This window comes from Notothenia rossii, assembly GCF_949606895.1.
Source record: "Notothenia rossii genome assembly, chromosome: 6".
Taxonomy (NCBI): domain Eukaryota; kingdom Metazoa; phylum Chordata; class Actinopteri; order Perciformes; family Nototheniidae; genus Notothenia; species Notothenia rossii.
The window spans coordinates 36,739,570-36,758,379 of NC_136909.1; the positions used below are offsets into that span (position 1 = coordinate 36,739,570).

An 18,810-nucleotide genomic window follows, 5' to 3' on the forward strand; every position below is an offset into this window, starting at 1 on the left:
TTCATTTGGAAGTCAAGGCGCCAGAGTCTGGAGAAAGGCTGGAGAGGAGCAAAATCCAAGTTGCTTGAAATCCAGTGTGAAGTTCCCACAGTCAGCGATGGTTTGGGGAGCCATGTCAGCTGCTAGTGTTGGTCCACTGTGTTTCATCAAGCCCAGAGTAAATGCAGCTGTGTACCAAGAGATTTTAGAGCACTACATGCTTCCGTCTGCTGAAAAGCTCTATGGAGATGAGGAATTCATTTTCCAGCATGATCTGGCACCTGCCCACAGTGCCAAAACCACCAGTAACTGGTGTACTGACCATGGCATTACTGTCCTCGATTGGCCTGCAAATTCCCCTGACCTGAACCCCATAGAGAATATGTGGGGTATTGTGAAGAAGAAGCTGAAAGACACCAGACCCAACAATGCTAATGAGCTAAAGGCCGCTATTGAAGCATCCTGGGCATCCATAACACCTCAGCAATGCCACAGGCTGATTGCCTCCATGCCACGCCGCATTGATGCAGTAATCCTTGCAAAAGGATTCCCAACCAAGTACTGAGTGCATTAATGGACATTTTCAAATGTTTGATTGTGTTTTGCTGTTATAAATCTTTTTTTTTTACTTGGTCTGAGGAACTATTCTAATTTTTTGAGATAGGATTTTTGAGTTTTCTTAAGCTGTATGCCATAATCAGCAATATTAAAATAATAAAAGGCTTGCAATATTTCAGTTGATTTGTAATGAATCCAGAATGTATGACATTTTTGTTTTTTTAATTGCATTACAGAAAATAAAGAACTTTATCACAATATTCTAATTTTCTGAGACAGTCCTGTACATACTTGATTCTTCTTCCTCAAGAGATAGAGCCATTTTCCAATAATAAATTCAGTCTTTTGGTACACAGAACTACAGTTTTTCAATTTTGAAAATGTATTCAGGTTTCCACTGTTGTTAAAAAAAATCCTATTTTCTGCTTTTACTAGAGTTAATTACGGTGGCCGACAGGTGCGATTCAACGGGCCAAAACACTTCCATTAGGAAACACGCGATGCAGTTTCAGAAACGATGCAGATATAAAAACACAAATGTGTCCAAACAAATGCAACTCAAGAAACATCTTCACCAAATGTGGAGCGTTTACAAAGCATTCACCAACTTGACGAAACATGACAGTTCACCAACTTTATAATCCCTGAACGTCAACAAGCACTCCGGTCCCCACTTTTTAGTGTTCCTGTTTCAGTTGTTTGTTGAGCTTCTTGCAACGTATCTAATTTGCGGCGTTTCATTTATGCAGTGATTTTAGTAAACACTGGACATGTTGATGAATGTTTTGTAAATTCTGCGCATGTGTTGTCAAGTTGGTGAAGATGTTTATTTTATTTGCATGTGTTTTGCCATATTTGTGTTTTTTTATTTGCATATTTTTTTAAACTGCAGCGCGTTTCTCCTAATGGAAATGTTGTAGCGCGTTTACACCTGTAAGCCACCGTAGTTAATCATTTCTTGAGACCAACAAAGTGGTTCAATAAAAAATACTTCCAAATCAAAATGAGAAGCATGTTTTAGACTAGCAGCTCAGACAGCAAATACCACAGTCACCTATGGTCTGTTTAATATGATAAAGTGAGGTTGTCAAGGTGTTTTCTGGGTGTTAATACCAGGATACAGGGGTTTCCATTGGTAGTTTTTCCCATTGTAAAGCTGCGAGTTGAAGGACCAGCACTGCTCCTCTCTGAAGCTCCTCCCAGTGACAGGACATTCCTGCAGTGCAGAGACAGCACAGACCATTAAAACAGGTCTGTTTCACACTTGTTAAGACTCGGTTTAACAGTATTTAATACACATTAAGAAAATATAAGCGCTTATTTGTGCAGGGATAGTTTTCTGAGCCCCGCCCAGCTTCACTTTCAAACAGCTACATACAGTCACGCCTGAAGGCCGCCAGCGCCAATCACAGAGCTTTACTGTCAGCCAGTCAGAAGGACTGTGCTTGTTTTGATAATGATGTGAAATACAGTAATGAGAAATTAACTGGAAGCCTGTGACTCACATCAGTGTTGCAGAGTTGATATTTCTTTGCGGTTCCTGTACAGGTCATGTTGTCTTTCCCAGCAGCAACTTTCTTTCTTTGGAAAAAAAACCAAACATTTGGAGAGATTACATGAAATAAAAAAAAGATTTGACGAAACCATAATGAATAAAACATCAGTTTTAGGCTGTCAGCTGTTCTTATATTAGAGTTGCCCTATTCTGCAAATTTTTCACATTTAATATTTGTATGTTGTGCTTCTACTGTGACATGCCTGCATGCTTTAATGTTCAAAAAGATTTGTTGACTGACCGACCTATGTTTTGATAGGTCCACCATTTAGAGATGTTCGCCACTAAGCCTATCACGTACAGTGTGTTGAAAAGATATCAAATAGGACCGTGAGTGTTACATAGTGATGTCACTAATGTTACAGAAGTAAACAAAAGAGTAAAATGGAGACATTTCAGGCGTTTGGGAGTGTGTGGGAGAGAAACTCCCTCTGGAGGGAACACAGGGATATGCTTCATGTTGTGGGGACAGAAGTCTGTTCAGTCACATTGCGAGAACTTAGTTTTATGAGAGGACTGACCTCTGTTTGAGGCAGTGTCTCTCCTGTGACATCACTCCCCCTCCACAGGCACGAGTGCAGGCTGTCCACTTAGCCCACTCCCCCCACCAATACGTGGTTACCTCCAGCTCGTCCTCCAGACTGTTGGACACCACACCATCCTCCTGTAAACATACAAACACACACACATGCAGATAATTGTAATTGATTCTTGTAGCACTAATCATATTAACACAATCGAAACCTGGAAGTAGCTTTTGACAAAATACTTAAATAAATAAGGTGTGTAATATTCCATTTATCCAGTGGGGGACCCAGGCTGTCTGAGGGATAAGGGCAGAAAAGACAAGGGGACGCAAGCTGAGTGCATCATAATAGCCTCATCCCAATACCCCTCCTCGACTTCTCCTTTCCCTCACTCACTTCCGTTCCTTGCGTCTTAGCTCCGCCTCCGTAAGATGCGAGCGAGAGACACGAGGAGATAACGCGAGGACAGAGGAGTCCTCAGGTATTAATTGGGATGTCCTCGTTCACTCAAACGTCACTTTTAAACGACGTCTGTTAATGATGACATGTGCACAGCTGGATCCCCTCTCATCGGGCTTAACCATAGGGCTTAACTGAATAACCCTTTAGAACCGGCCCATTTCTGGTTAAATATTTATTTAAATGAATGAATCTTTCTCTTGTTAGTCAAGGAATTCAATGTATGATGGTTGGTCCTGCTTTTGTGTTCCGTTTTTGTGTAAAATGTAGCCTACATTTAAATACAAATATAATTATAGTAATGTGAAAGCCTTTTAGAAATGAATTGCACATAATAATTCCCACGGAGCTGTGAGCATTTATACATTTATGTGACGCTTTTCCACTCATCTTCCAGTTGTCGATTTTCCTCTGTTGAAATGGACAAGCTGTGAAGGTGGGGGCGGGGCTTTTATACACGAGTAGTGAAAACACTTCCGCGTAGTCTGCTCGCGTGTATCCTCCCTTTCGTCTCCTCCCTCACCCCTCCTCCCTCACCCCTCCTCGACTCCTCCGTGTGCATTTCAGCTATTGGGACGTCCTTCAAAATGGCCTGTCTTGATCGATTTCCGGGTCAAGTCCCGGAGGAGGGGAAGAGAGGAGTCGAGGAGGGGTATTGGGATGAGGCTAGAGTGTAACTTAGAATGTTGTGGGATGGATCGACACAGCATGGGCTTCAGACCGACACCACCTTGTCGGGATTCAGAAGGCCAGTCAAAGCAGGACACGCATCGACATGGAAGTGTTTAACAGCGACACAGAGGATGAAGACTTCAGTGGATAAATGTAACTTATACACCGAAGCGACTTATATATGTTTTTTTACTCTTAACGGCACATTTACAAGAGCGAATTATACACAGGCGCAATAGTCCGGAAAATACGGTACTCTTTATTAACATTAAATACTTTCTTTCCTTTTTTGGTAAAGAATGTCAAAATATGGAGCTAATTTTGTCATGCATTAATAAAGGAAAACTAGTTAAATGCTTGCATAGCTTAAAAACAGTCATTGCTAAAGTCATTCAATTATGAACAATTAAATATCAAGGTATTCTATATTTATTCAGCGTTGGAAGAAGTGAAAGAAAGAGCATTTAAGCATTGTAGTTTGACAACGTGGACCAAATGTAGATACTACAAATAATATGTAGATAACTGGTACAGTACTGCAATATATCATAACAGCATATCAAGTTTTTTATATGTGCAAAGTAACTAGTAATTGTGAGTGTTCAATTAAATGTAGTGGAGTAAAAAGTAAAATATTTGCCTCGATATTTAGTTCAGTGGAAGTACTGTATAGAGACGCAATAAAATGAAAGCACAAATGTATCAAAAAGTACTTAAATACAATACTTACATATGCTCAATTACACCACTGTACTTATTTGAAGTTAAGGTAATAAAAAAATATATATTTCGAAGTAGACCACTGGATTTTGTCATTGAGTGTATCAATGTGTATTTCTAAAGATGTGTTATCAAGATAAAGTTATATTTTTTCTTTGTATATAATGCCCTCAGTTCGGTATTATATTATTTTTGGATGTTGTTGTTGACATAGTTGTTCAATAACATTATTTTTAAAACTCTGAGACTTTCTCAACGACGCCGTAAATCAATATTTGCGCACATGCACAGAACCGATCGGGTGTCCGGTACAGATCAGGTAGTGAAAGGCTATACTGCACTGCATTCTGTCTTCTTAATTGAAAGGTCCTCTAGGGCGCTTCATTCAATTTTCTACACTGAAAGGCACCCTAGAGGTCAAATTATCACATTTTGTCCACTGGAAGGGCACTCGGAGAGCATTTCTTCACATTTTCTCGACTGGAAGGGCCCTCAGAGGAACAATGTTGTGACCTCCACTGGAATGGAAGTTCTTTACACAACTTTACTGTGAACGTTTTTTCCACTTCTGATTTAAAATAGAATTGTGTCTGCCATTGAGCTATTGTGATATAAAAACATAAAACTAGTATTTGTTATAGTTTAAGAAACAGATGTGGTACTTTCAACAATGTTAAAACCATTGTACAGTTGATTGGACAGTCAGAACAGGGGAGTATGTCACATCCAAATAGAATCCCAATAAATGACTGTCACAGTGTTTTGTTCTGGGCCACCGACGTGTGAAGACGCTCAGCATTTCACAAATTCCTGATGTGCCTACTAAGCAGCATTAATTTAGGCCAATGGCTGCGTCCCTTTATTTAGAGAGATTCATCAGGGCGACCGCTGGAATGTTCACTGAAATCCTTGTAAAGGTGTGAGACAGAGCAGCTGTGAGGAAGGGCGAGAGACACTGAAAACACCAGACAGACCAGTAAGTGAGAGAGAGACAGGGAGATAAGATGGTTACAGAGAGAATTGATAGCAAAGAGAAAGGTTAGAAAGAGAGAAGAAGAGTAACTGAGTTGTCGACAGCAGCTTATCCGAGTCATCAGATGACTTTAATGCCTTTTTATAATATATTTTGAGAGCAGTCTCACTACAACAATTGCCTGTTTGAAACCATTGAACATAATGATATAAACCTGTCTGTTAATGAGACAAGGTATCCTAAACAAGAGTCCACATCCTGATAATGCTGCTGTAGAGACCTTTGAGGTGACTCTATGAAGGAGTTACAGTACAGTACATCTCAATGAACTAACAATAGAGGTATCAGCAGGACGTTTTTATAAAAAATGATAACCTCCTGTGAATATTGCATCAGAGATCAGTTTAATACAATTATCTGTATTAAGTGTATACATTTGCAAGAATTATCAAGTATTGTATTATGATGTTACTTAATCATGATGTGACTGAACCTGAACTTAGTTACCATCTGGCAGAGGTGAAATATTTGTACTTAAGGAGACCCTCTGGTTAACAAGGGTCAACATTTTAACAGAGATATCCCCATGAAAGTAGTTATTGGTCACATTAAAACAAGTTATCGGCTACTTTACCTGAACATTGGATAAACCCAGGTTCAAAATCTTTGTTTGACTTTGTTGATGTGTTAGAGTCAATGGTGTTTCAGAGGGAGTATTAGATATCTCTAAGTATCAATCAATGGAAACGTAATGTCAACAGCCATAACGAAGACAAACTTTTCCGCATGATTTTAAAGAATGAAGAAGATGGCAGATATAAACTAAGCCTACGCTTCACTTAACAAGATAGCAGTGATATTGTGACCGGCACTCAGACTTTTTAGTTTCATCGCATGTTGCATAGTCTTGCCGTGCTGTTGGAAAGCCGCTTTTTAGAATATATGGCTAAGTTTGACACATTGTTCCTTTTTAAGATATTAAAAGTAAAACAGCAAATGTCCAAAATTCTCCAAAAATTAAGAGGTTGAACTATATCCATTCAGGGCTGATGGGTAGTTCCTAAAACTTCTAGATATTAAATATTTCCTCTGGTAGAAACTTTTCAGATGTCTTTTACCTGATTTAACACTTATCCAAATGTTTTTACTTTTCAGATCTGGTATTTTGGAACCTATTCTTTTGACTTGCAAATCATCAATAATTAGGCTGCAAACTAACAGATTTCCAAAAATGTCTGAATATGTCGAAGTAGGCTAATGTGTGATGCGTACCTGCAGCATCTTGTTGGACGGGATCCCCACTGACACTGCCAGCGTCAGAAAGCCAAGAAGTACCACGCCCGTCTCCCTACACTGTTCCCACGACAACACCCTCATCCTGGTGAATCAGAGACACAGACAAAAATAAATACAGGTTTGATATGTGGACCTTACTGGTATTAAAGGTATCCATGAGAAAGACATTAGACCATCTCCTCCAGTCACTTTTCCTTTGTGTGTAAAGAATATATAGTTGTTTCCTTTTGGACATGTAAGATGAGCAAAACTTGCCTGGGAACTAAAAGAATCAGACGAATCTGCGAGCTCATGTTTTATTTGCGCTGGCAGATGCGCCTGGCCCCCTTCCACTTGAACAAATCCCAACGTCATTTTCTAAAAGAATAAAGATAACTACAGCTGATGTGGACATTTAGTTAAGACTGCTAAGGATCGGTTTCACAGACTAAATATGTGACCTGCTCTATCAAATTCAGTCACACCAACCCCGTAACATATTTTGAGTTATGTACACTGTTGGTAAGAGGAGATGGGATTCTTAGTTTTACTATGATATCCTTATTGTTTTTGTACTCCAAATATTCAGCAAAATATTTCACATAAAATTATGACTGTTACCAAGACACAATATTGTTACAATAATTTTTTTATTTACTGATTTATTTACTGAGTCCCTATAGGAAGTACCCACGGGGTAGCAGAAACAAGTATGTGTGTGTGTGTGTGTGTGTGTGTGTGTGTGTGTGTGTGTGTGTGTGTGTGTGTGTGTGTGAGATTGAAAGATGAGAGAAAAAAAATAATAATAATGAAAGAACTATAATAATGCAAATAATATGAGTGACTATAATAGCCTTTTTGTGTAAATATGCATTTGAAAAATAAGATTAAAAAATATAAAATAATTATAACGGTAATAATAATAATATGAATGATAATAACAAGAATAATAATAACAACAATAGAAACCCATGAATGATTTTACAAGTGGATGGTTGTTTGGTGTGTGCACTGGTTTGGGGCATTGACTGTATGTAGAATTTTTTTTGGGGGGGGGGGGGCAGGCCCGGATCAGAACTTAAGGGAGCAAGCCCAAAGAGCAGGCCATGTGGCGCAGTGACAGGGAGGCAAAAATTCCCCCCGTACCAGACCTTGTTAAGTGGAGGCTGATCTGTTCCAGGGTTTGCTCAGACACGATTCTGAGAAAGCCCTTCAGAGTTTGTTGACAATATTTTAGCTTTAATTATTTCAAGAGGGGGCTCAAGGCTGTATTGTGGGGGCATCGTACCCCTTGCCCCCCATTAGGACCACCGCTGGATTAGCTTTGATTCTGAAATCTGATTTGTCTATAACAAAATGTGTTTGCAGGCTGCCCCTCTCATAATAGCCAACAGTCAGCTGCCCATTTTTCACGCAGATTTTTATTTATTTTTTAATTGGATCAGGGAAGTGCGGAAGAAAGTTGGTGGGTGTGCGTTTGTGTGATTAAGTGTGTATTATCCAAGGAAACACACACCACACACACCGCCTGTTGTAAAGTTTATACCTTGAGAATCTCTGTTTGCTGCTCGTCACTATATATTTTCAAGCTTCAACGCTGTATTTATAATTTCTAAATAATATTATAAGATTCTGAAAGCCAATAATCAGATGAAAACCCCCTGTCTCGTACCTTGCTGTGTTAATATCATTAATTCATTATTTTTGGGAGACGTGGAGTAAATGAGATGGTGATCGCTGAAGTTGACACTCTTGACAAGCTTCAAAAATATATTTATTGTCTCCATATGGCAATGCAAGTGTGATATTCTGAAAGCCAAGACTTTGTTTGCTTGGAATCAGCCAAAACCCTAAAATGACCAAAGCATGAGTTTTTCACATGCATCGAGTTTAACTCGGAATGACTGATTTCATGAGAGTGGATCAGATATAACAGTGGTTTGTTGACTACAAGTTGAGGTTACTGAGTTCTACTGGCAATCAAAGCGTAGCCCCCCAGCTAGCGGGGAACGTTCTCACAACTTTGGCTAACATTACCTACAGGTTCTAATAATGTTTTAAAGAAACGTTTTAATCTGATGTTTAAATAACCTTTTTAGGATGTTTATTATTTCAAATAATGTTCCTATAAGGTTAACTAAGACATAACGTTTTAACTAAGACATTCAGAGGATGTTTTGAGGATGTTATTGAGGAATGAGATGACAGAAAGTTTTTTTATAAAATGTTCCTTTAATGTGATATGTTAACAAAGGTAGAACATTTTGCCTGAACCATTCTAAGGATGTGTTTTGGACATTGTTGGGGTAATGATGTTCTTTATAAAACGTTCCCTCAATGTTACATGATAACAAATGAAGAACATTCTCCAAGAAACATTCTGAAAATGTTTTCAGGATGTTATTATATTTTTATAAAACGTTCCTGTGATGGCAAATATTAACACGGTCTTGGTCAACGTCAGATTTATTTCTAGAGCGCTTTTAAAAACAAACTTGTTGCATTTGTTTTTTTTTTTTAAATCTGATGTCACCATATTTTCCTTTTGAAAGAAACAAACAAGCACGTAATTCATGATAACCCAGCTAGCGGGGAACGTTCTCACAACTTTGGCTAACGTTACTTACAGGTTCTAATAAGGTTTTAAAGAAACGTTTTAATCTGATGTTCAAAGAACCTTTTTAGGATGTTTATTTTTTCAAATAATTTTCCTATAAGGTTTAAGGTTAACTAAGACATAACGTTTTAACTGCAATATTCAGGGGATGTTTTGAGGATGTTCTTAAGGCCTGAGATGACAGAAAGTTTTTTTATAAAACGTTCCATTAATGTGATATGTTAACAAAGGTAGAACGTTTTGCCTGCACCATTCTAAGGATGTGTTTTGGACATTGTTGGGGTAACACATTAAAGATGTTCTTTATAAAACGTTCCCTCAATGTTACATGATAACAAAAGAAGAACATTTTCAAAGCAACATTCTGAAAGTGTTTTCAGGATGTTATTGAGGCCTGAGATGACAGAAAGTGTTTTATAAAATGTTCCTTTAATGTTACATGATAACAAATGAAGAACATTCTCCAAGCAACATTCTGAAAATGTTTTCAGGATGTTATTCTTTTATTATAAAACGTTCCTGTTATGGCAAATATTAACACGGTCATGGTCAACGTCAGATTTATTTCTAGAGCGCTTTAAAAAACAAACTTGTTGCATTTGTTTGAAAAGGATGTTTTTCAAAAAAATCTGATGTCACCATATGTTCCTGAAAAAAACAAACAAGCACGTAATTCATGATAAGCTGTAAGCAGATATTGCATGTTTGCGGTGGCATGTGTGAGTTCCCAGCTAGAAATGTTTGTAACCATTGTATGGTATGTGGAACGTTTTCAGCGGGACGTTTTATTTTGGTTCCCAGAATTTTCTTCTGAAAGGTAGGATAACATTCTTTAAAAACATTTTTGAAATGCTTGGTAAAAACCTTCTTGAAATGTTTTTGATAACTTTCTTAATTTTTTTTTATAACCTTCTTAAGATGTGGTTGATAACATTGTTACAACATTAGGCCCTACTGTTCTTAAAACGTTTTCAGCAGGAGGTTTTATTTTGGTTCCCAGAATGTTCTTCTGAAAGGTAGGATAATGTTCTCTAAACACATTCTTAACATTTTTGGTGATAACTTTCTTAAGATGTATGAGCGCATTGAGACAATGAATAGGACGTATAAAAACTAATGTATGCATGCCAATATTCACTCACATGCACTTATATTCACACTAAGGTATGTAGGCCCACAGTACTCATATCATTTGTGTAAAATATCCAAAAATAATCACACTTTTTTCTGATAATATTGGTGGTGTCTCGTATGTAGGTTCTAACTGTTGGATAAGCTATCTGGCCATGTGTTTTTTGTGAGGGCTGCGTATACAGTAAACAGTGTCCGCTGTTTATACATATTGGATAAAAATTGTTATTTTAGATTTGAGACCGACAGACATATAGAGGAACGGACCGACTGTCGCTGCTCGTCCCTGAAACCCCTGTTAGTGTTTGTATGTGTTTGTTTCGATTGTGTGTCCCCATCCCCCTGCCTGCTGGTCTGCTCTACACGGCTGGGAGCAAACTCCAATCAACCACACCTGCAACCTGCCCATCAGCCATACTATGAAAGCCTGCAGCCTGCACTCATTCCCTGCCAGATTGTTGCCGTGAACGGTTTGTTGCCGTGAACAGTTTGTTGCGTGCCGCTCTAGCTTTTTGCCAGCATATTCTTTGACATCTTTGGCAGCTTTGGCTCACACTCATTTGTATGTCTCTCCCAGGAGGAATCCAAGGCCTTCCATACTCCCAATAACAGCCTGGCCTCTCTACCCACCCTGGAACAACTGTTTCCCACTGCTGCCATAACCAACCTCCACTCCCAGCTCCCCTTTTCTAATAAACAAATGTTACTTTCACCAGCTGATTCTGAGTCTGATTCTGGGTCCCCTCCAGTACATGTGACACTGACAGTGATTGTACTATCTGCTGGTCGCGTTTAAAAAAAAAGAAAATACTTCAGATAAATCGGAACAATAAAGCACGTTATCCTACTCTAAAATAATAACATTCTGGCAACACAAAAAAATCTAACTTGCAGCTGAAAACTTTTTAAGAATAAGGTTCTAACATAAGGTTCTAACAATGTTATCAAAAACATTAAAAAAAAAAAAAAAAGGTTATTACCAAGCATTTTAAGAATGTTTTTAGATAAAGTTATCCTACCTTGCAGAAGAACATTCTGGGAACCAAAATAAAACGTCCCGCTGAAAACGTTTTAAGAATAGTAGGGCATAATGTTCGAACAATGTTATCAAAAACATTTGAAGAAGGTCATCATAAAATATTTTAAGAATGTTTTCAGAGAAAATTATCCTACCTTTCAGAAGAACATTCTGGGAACCAAAATAAAACTTCCAGCTGAAAACGTTTTAAGAATAGTAGGGCATAATGTTCGAACAATGTTATCAAAAACATCTTAAGAAGGTTATCAAAAACATCTGAAGAAAGTTATCACCAAACATTTTCAGAATATTTTTAGAGAACGTTATCCTACCTTTTAGAAGAACATTCTGGGAACCAAAAGAAAACTTCCCGCTGAAAACATTCCTAGAACAGTGAATGGTAACATTCTCAGAATGTTTTTAGAACCAAAAATGTCTAGCTGGGCCAGCACTAAAGAATATTACAATTCACTGAAAGAACATCATGCTGTATTGAAGAAGATAGGGATTAAGAGTAGGAAATGTTCTCATAGGCCATCAGAAATAATGCAGGTTAAAGGCACTACAGCATTTGCTTCAGATTTCAGCCCTGCAGGTTTTAGCTTGGTCAGTTTTGAAAGAACTGAACGATATATTTCCGTTAACAGAGAGACAACGATTGGCTAGTATAACTGTACTCTGATTGGTTATCTAGACGTGGCGGATGTATTCACTAGTCTACATCGCATGATGAAAAAAGTGAACTGAGAGGTTCCAGACTAATAGCAAAGCCGCTTTGGGCATACTATACATACTATGACTGAGATGTCTGATTATTAAAGTAGCGAAAATACCAAGAGTTTTCAACATTGTTACACTGTACATTGACATATTTATGTCTGAATCAGCTTTCTCCTGTTCATGATGAAAAATAATCTACTGCCAAAAAATCTGAAACCTCGAAAGAGCTCCAATCTCATATGATTAATGAAGAGAATATGGCATGAAACCTGTCTGTGTTTCCAGATGGAAGCACCCGATGATTCTTGAACAGAGGCTAAAGGATAGGAAGGGAAATATCAGGACTAATGAGTTCTCGTGGCATTAAAATCCCACGTCTAGGCACTTATGTGAGTTTTGGATAAAAAAATACTGCTGAGACTTGTGGGTGTTTTTTCCCTCTCTAAATTGAGGCTTCTCAGCTTCCAAGCCCGCAGAAGGGCATGGAGTTAGATTTTTTTTTACACCGCAAGAACACATTTGTGGTCCTAATATTTCCTTTCTGACTCTGAAACCCCTCACCTCCAAGTACATCTTTGGTTGTTTAGCAGGGGATACCTGAATTGCTGCTGCTGCTGCTGCTGCTGCTGCTGCTGCTGCTGCTGCTGCTGCTGCTGCTGCTGCTGCTGCTGCTGCTGCTGCTGCAGCTGTATTTTACCCTTGCACAGTGTTAATCCCTGGACAAGTCTTCATTGTTTAACATAGGACAAGTAACCAATCAGCTGTAAATAGACACAACCAAGATAAAGTGGCTTTACCTCACAAAATAAAAATAAAAATGAATGTAAGTATATATTTTAAATCATTTGATTCAAGGAAATCCTCTGATTTCAAATTTCAACAACAACGTGAACTTGAAGCCACTGCAAGATATATTCAACATGTTAGGAAATACACCTTTTGCTTTCCCTTTGAGTTAGATGAGAAGATAGTTATCACTCTCATGTCATTTCACTCGCCGGTATAAACAAAGAGTCAGCGCTAAGCGGAACATTTACATTTTTCATGCCTAAAAGCTACGTTGTGTATTGTACCTAAAAAAAAGGATCCAAAGTTCAGATTTTCTATACTTTTCCTTTTAAAATAAAACTATAAAATAAAATGTCTGTGGATCCACAGAGAAGAGGGTTGACAGAAGCAGCATGGCTTTTTCGATGGCTGCAAAATTCCGGAAATATTCGTTAAGCTCCACAGGAAGAGATGCGATGGCTAATCTATATTTTAATGAAAAGCACTAAAATAAATGCCATGAATTATTATTAAGTGTCTTTTGAAAAGTTGCAGCTCGGTACCAAAAGCCTTGATGTGTGCATACAGCTGGCTCACCACAAAGTCTTGCTCTTGCAGGCTTAAGTTCAATACATTCAGATATTTTGGTATGTCAACCACAAGAGCCAAATCTGCTGCCATATGGTATCTGACAGTTCTTCCATCAGTTGTGCTTTTGAGACAAAAAAATTCCAATCTCCTCCAATTGAACAATCGATGCAGTGCGGACCCCCGACTGAGCCAGTCATTGTGATACTACGTCTCCGTCTTCAGACCGGATTTCGAGCATAAACTGCTGAAACTGCCAATGGTTCAGGGCTTTAGGCTGAATTAAATCATTTGCCTTTACCACTGATTTCATAACAATATCGATTTTAGATGTTTGGCGAAGAGAATCTGCTGGGGAATGGTGCTACCTCCTTCTTCACTGAATTTGTTACAGATCAAAGCGGACAATCCACTTCGTTCACCAGCCGTGACTGACACGAATAAATCTGAACATCTTGTTTGGCCTTTCGAGCTTTGTTTGGTTTGACTTTTTTTAATATATTTTACATGCAAAGAAAGGAGCAGGAGAAAGCTGCCTTTAAAGAGTGTGATGATTGGAAAGGAAAATCGGAAAATTCCCAGACAGCACTCTAAAAGCAGCAAAAAAAAGTGACAGTTCAAAACACCTCCAAGAGACAGGAAAGTAAGAGAGAACAGAGGAAAAACAAGATGAAAAGCTCTAAGTAGTTTGAGCACAACTGTTAAACATTTCCCAATTTGGGATCAATTAAGTACCTTTTATTTTATCTTAAATGAGCACTGATGAAAACGATCAGGCCCTTGAAGTCCAGGAGATGCAGAAACGAAAGCTGAAGGAACAACTCTGAGGAAAAGGAAGGATCTCACTGCGGAGTTGACTAAATCAGAGAAGAGTTGCAAACATCTACAGTACAGAGATCGATTAGAGACAAAGATCAAGACCTAGCTGATTTAAAGAAAGAAAAAAACGATGAATAGATGATTGGTGTAAAATAAAAGGACAAGAACAGTATACGTTTTGCATTTTCTTCACAAAATAAAATGTATTTTGGCCTATACATTCTCTTAATATACATCGATGGCCTACATAGTTGACAATAATAACATGATTTCTCCTGGGAGAGCCAAAGTCCTGGATGGGCCCCAGGGCCTGGCTTTGACACTGGATCTAGATTTCTCTTATTAGTTTGTCATGCATTTCTTTATTACAACTCCACACAGATTTTAGTTTTTTGTTTGCCCAAAATACAAGTGAATACTAGTATGTTTTACTTTTGATTAATCATGTTAATCACACATTATCATTGTGATAAAATGTTTTTATTGACTGACACCACAACTTTAAATGCAACCCAGTAAGCAGACTTCAAAACACGTCTGAGAAACAATGAGATGGCAAATGTAGGTCATTTCTCACACAATGCATGCTCACGTCAAAGGCAGTGTGCCGGCTGCAGGTTTGAAAGTGCTGGCAATCTGTGGGAGGATGGCGCTGGCAGGTGGAGGGCGATGCAGGAGGGCTCCTGAGAGGCCACAGGTGTTGGAGACTGGAGTTGGACAGTTGAGGGGCCCCCGTAAAAGTTAAACAAGCCCCAATGTGCTGGACGGACCAAGGTAAGTTTCCTAGGACTTTACACAGGTAGGCCTTTGTTTGGCTCTTCAAACTATAAGGAAATGTAGATGTCTGTAATGTAAAGGCTAACATGAACAGGCGCAACCACACAGGAAAAGGAGGGTATTTGAGCGGCTCTGCAGTTGTGTATACAAGTTGAATGACTCAATGAAGTCTTTCATTTGTTAAAACCCATGTTAGTCTGCATAGTCTGCACATTTTCTCAGACCATTCTTGCACCATAATCCAATTATATGTTTTCACTTTGTCTGATCAGTATGTGCAAAATCAAAAAATACCGGATTAATAAACCATATATTGATATAATCCTGAAAATCTTTGCAAATCTGCTAAATGTCAAATACTTAAAATTCATTAAAATATTCTACGAAAAACGTTTGGTTGCGTTTAATTTAGCAAACGTTGACTGAGCTCAATATATTCTTGTGCCTGCACTTTCACACGTACTTGATCACAGAGCACACACACACATACATAGACAGAGCTTCTAGGAAAGGGTTCATAGTACATCCCGTGTCCTCAGGTCCAGTTAGGCAGTCTTGTTAAATAAGCAAACAGCTCGTCTCGCCCTGTTTGCAGTCTGGCTTTCTCTGGCACTAAATATTGGTGACAGGTGTCTTACAGCAAGCGCAGCAGCACCTGGACTTCATTATCCAACCAGACACAGCTGGAGCGCAGCCAGCTGCCAAATACACACACACAGACACACACAGCCAGTGGCGTGACGGAGCACACACACATACACACAGATGTAGACCACCGTGCACGGTAATGTTCAAGCTTGAGCCATGTGCACATACAGGTATGCAAATGCCCCAGCACGAATGTACAAAATCAGAGTCACACACTTTCTCTCCCTCTATGCTGTTTACACACATACACGTTAGTGCAACTATACTTGAGGGTACCACCAATCCCCACCCAATAACCAGGCTTGGAGAGTAACGTAATACATGTAACAGTGTTACGTAGGATACACATTTCTTAAAACTGTAATCCTTTACAGTTACAGAAAAAAAAAAGATCAGATAACAATTAGTTTTTGAAAACTGGGAGTTACTACCAGGATAACAACGTTACAATGTAGTTTAAAATTCAGAAGGATATATTAAGAGGCTCATGCGCACACAGTACAACACTTCACGAGTCTGACGACAGTCTGACAAAAACCTCCCGGAAGTTTCAAAATGCTTCCACTGGGGGGGGGGGGGGGGGGAAGAAAAAAGCTATCAGGCGAGAGGGGAAACAAGACCACCGTTAAGGGCAAGCTTTGCCTGCTACCTGTGAAATACTGTCTTTATCTAACGGGTCTTAGTATCATTTGAAGAAGCATTTAGGTGTAAGAACAACGCTAACCGCTAATGTTAGCTAACTAACGTCAACTAACCTGTCGACTACTACTACTACTGATTTTTCTTTGCAGTAGGAAATGTTTAGTTTGCATGAGCAGTGACTCCACCACACCACTGACAAGCAGTTTGTCATACCATAAATATAATTTTTGCAATACTTTTGTGGGCTAGAGGTTTGATCTCACTCTCTCCTTTATTAACTAATTTGAAAATACTGACCAGTGACAGATAGTTTCATACCTCCTATTTTATTATTTCTGTCTAATTTTGTAATGCTGCAACACCTGAATTTACCTTGTGGTGATGATGAATACATTTTTCGTCGCTTTATTGAAACATTTGTTTTAATGTCGTTTCTTTACAAATTCCCTAATTTGCAGGTTCTCCTTCCCTTTGCTGTCTTTTCCCAGAGCCCCGGGCAGGGTAAATACACAGGACAAAAGTCCCCCTCATCCCCCCGTATCTCCCCCTACCTCACCCCTGTGCCGTCCCCACCCTGACGGCACCCTGGGGCCCCTCGGCTCGCTGTTTTGTTTTTGTAGGACTGGCCGCCTCAGCAGACAGACAGACAGACAGCAGACGTCTGTCCCCTGGGAGGATGGACTGAAGCAGAGCTCACAGGCAGATATATATATATATATATATATATATATATACAGTCTAATACTGCCAGTTTATCAAACTAAACCCTAACTCTCTGTGCCACTTGTAATATGATTGCAAAAACCAATGGAAACTGATGAATTTAAATCTTTGCCAGAAGGTCATTGTTAATTGAATATTTTTTGGCTTTGTGTTGTCGATGGGACAAAAGCAAGAAAACTGAAAACTTCACATTGGGCTCTGGCAGATTGTGAAACTTATTTAAATAAGAACGATTGACTGACTAATTTGATTCCCTCATTCCCTTACGTCAGATCGCAGCAAGCGACCATGTAGGGCACTGGTCTGATCCCCGGCTGTTTACATTTTGGGATGCCTTCACGTGTTTCAAAGACCACAGTCATTTCATGTACAATGAAACAATACCTGTTAACCCCCAACCTGTAAAATATAGCAGCGTGTTTAATGGTCCTAGTCTTCAAACTACAGTATGATGCTCTACACACCCCTCTAGCGTCATATTTGCACATATCAATTTCCACTAGTTACATCCATGCAGTGTTTTGACGGTAAAACTTCTGTGTTCACACAAAACGGTTTTGTTAACTAAACTACTTGTTTAGGAAAAAACTTGTTTGGGTTATGTTTGTAATGTTAAGTAAAATCACTCAAAGATGACTTGTGGTTAACACTCAACACAAACTCTGGTCTGCTGGCTGGAAGCCCTGTGTTATTTGACCAATCCATCTGACCAGACATCTATTAACCAGACATCTATGCATCGTCGTACCGTGTCCTTTTCTCCGGCCATCTATGCCTGTGTAGAGCATTTTTTTGTTGGACTCATATGTAGCACAGCCGACCAAGATCTTTTATTTGAAGACTTGGGATTGAGAACGGGCTTGCTCATCCAAGTGATGAACATCAGTAACACAATTTCAACAGCATTTTTGTGTACCTGAACAGACAACCAAGAGAGGCAGTTCGCAATCAGGAACACAATATTCAAGGCCAGCTTTAAACCCAGGACATTGAGGTCACATACTGGTAATAGAAAGTCGCAATAATAGAATTGATTTTATTTGAGGGATTGATGGTTAGATGGTTGAGACAATGTAGATTCTCTTGTTTGCGTGAAAGCAAATGCATAGTTTGAACGTTTGTGATATAATAAACTGGTGTGATATATTGGTGACTAGGCAAATTCCAGGCAACAAATTCTCGCTGTCTGCCTTTCAAAGCGTATACCAGTCAAACATTGGGACAAGTGCAAACCCTAACACTAATAACCCTGTGAGCCCGCAGACTCATCCCTGGTGGTGCCTTTTGCTCCATTAGCCAAACTCTCTTCTCGTTTCCTTTGTCGCGATTCTTTCTCAAGTACACATGCAAAGTGAAACATTTATGTAGGCTCAAGTCTGCCTCTTGTATGCAAAAATAAATACCAAGAGAGCCAACAGACAGACAGACGAATGGGCAGATAGACAAATAGATGGGGAGGAAGGATGATTGAAAGAGACAAAAACAAGGAAAGACACAGAGGATTAAGGAGTAAGGAAATCAGTCTGAGAAGTTGAGGAGAAGTCCCCAGAGTTTAGTTGGCCCTAGGGCAAACAGAGGTTAAGCTAGATTGCTCACACTTGAACTCTGACCTTTTTATTGTCTCTCTCTCTCTTCAGGGCT

The 18,810-nt window shown here is 39.0% G+C and overlaps 1 protein-coding gene across 1 annotated transcript in view; it reads right to left on the reverse strand.

Moving 5' to 3' along the window:
* Positions 1–16,941, reverse strand: part of LOC307044573 (ADAMTS-like protein 2) — a 70,564-nt gene extending 53,623 nt beyond the window's left edge. Inside the window, 5 exon segments of the mRNA XM_079689883.1 lie at positions 1,651–1,753; positions 2,043–2,118; positions 2,614–2,756; positions 6,716–6,821; positions 12,802–16,941. Of these exon segments, the coding sequence (XP_079546009.1) occupies positions 1,651–1,753; positions 2,043–2,118; positions 2,614–2,756; positions 6,716–6,820 (427 nt within the window). The 5' untranslated portion in view covers position 6,821; positions 12,802–16,941.
* Between the last annotated feature and the right edge of the window lie 1,869 nt (positions 16,942–18,810).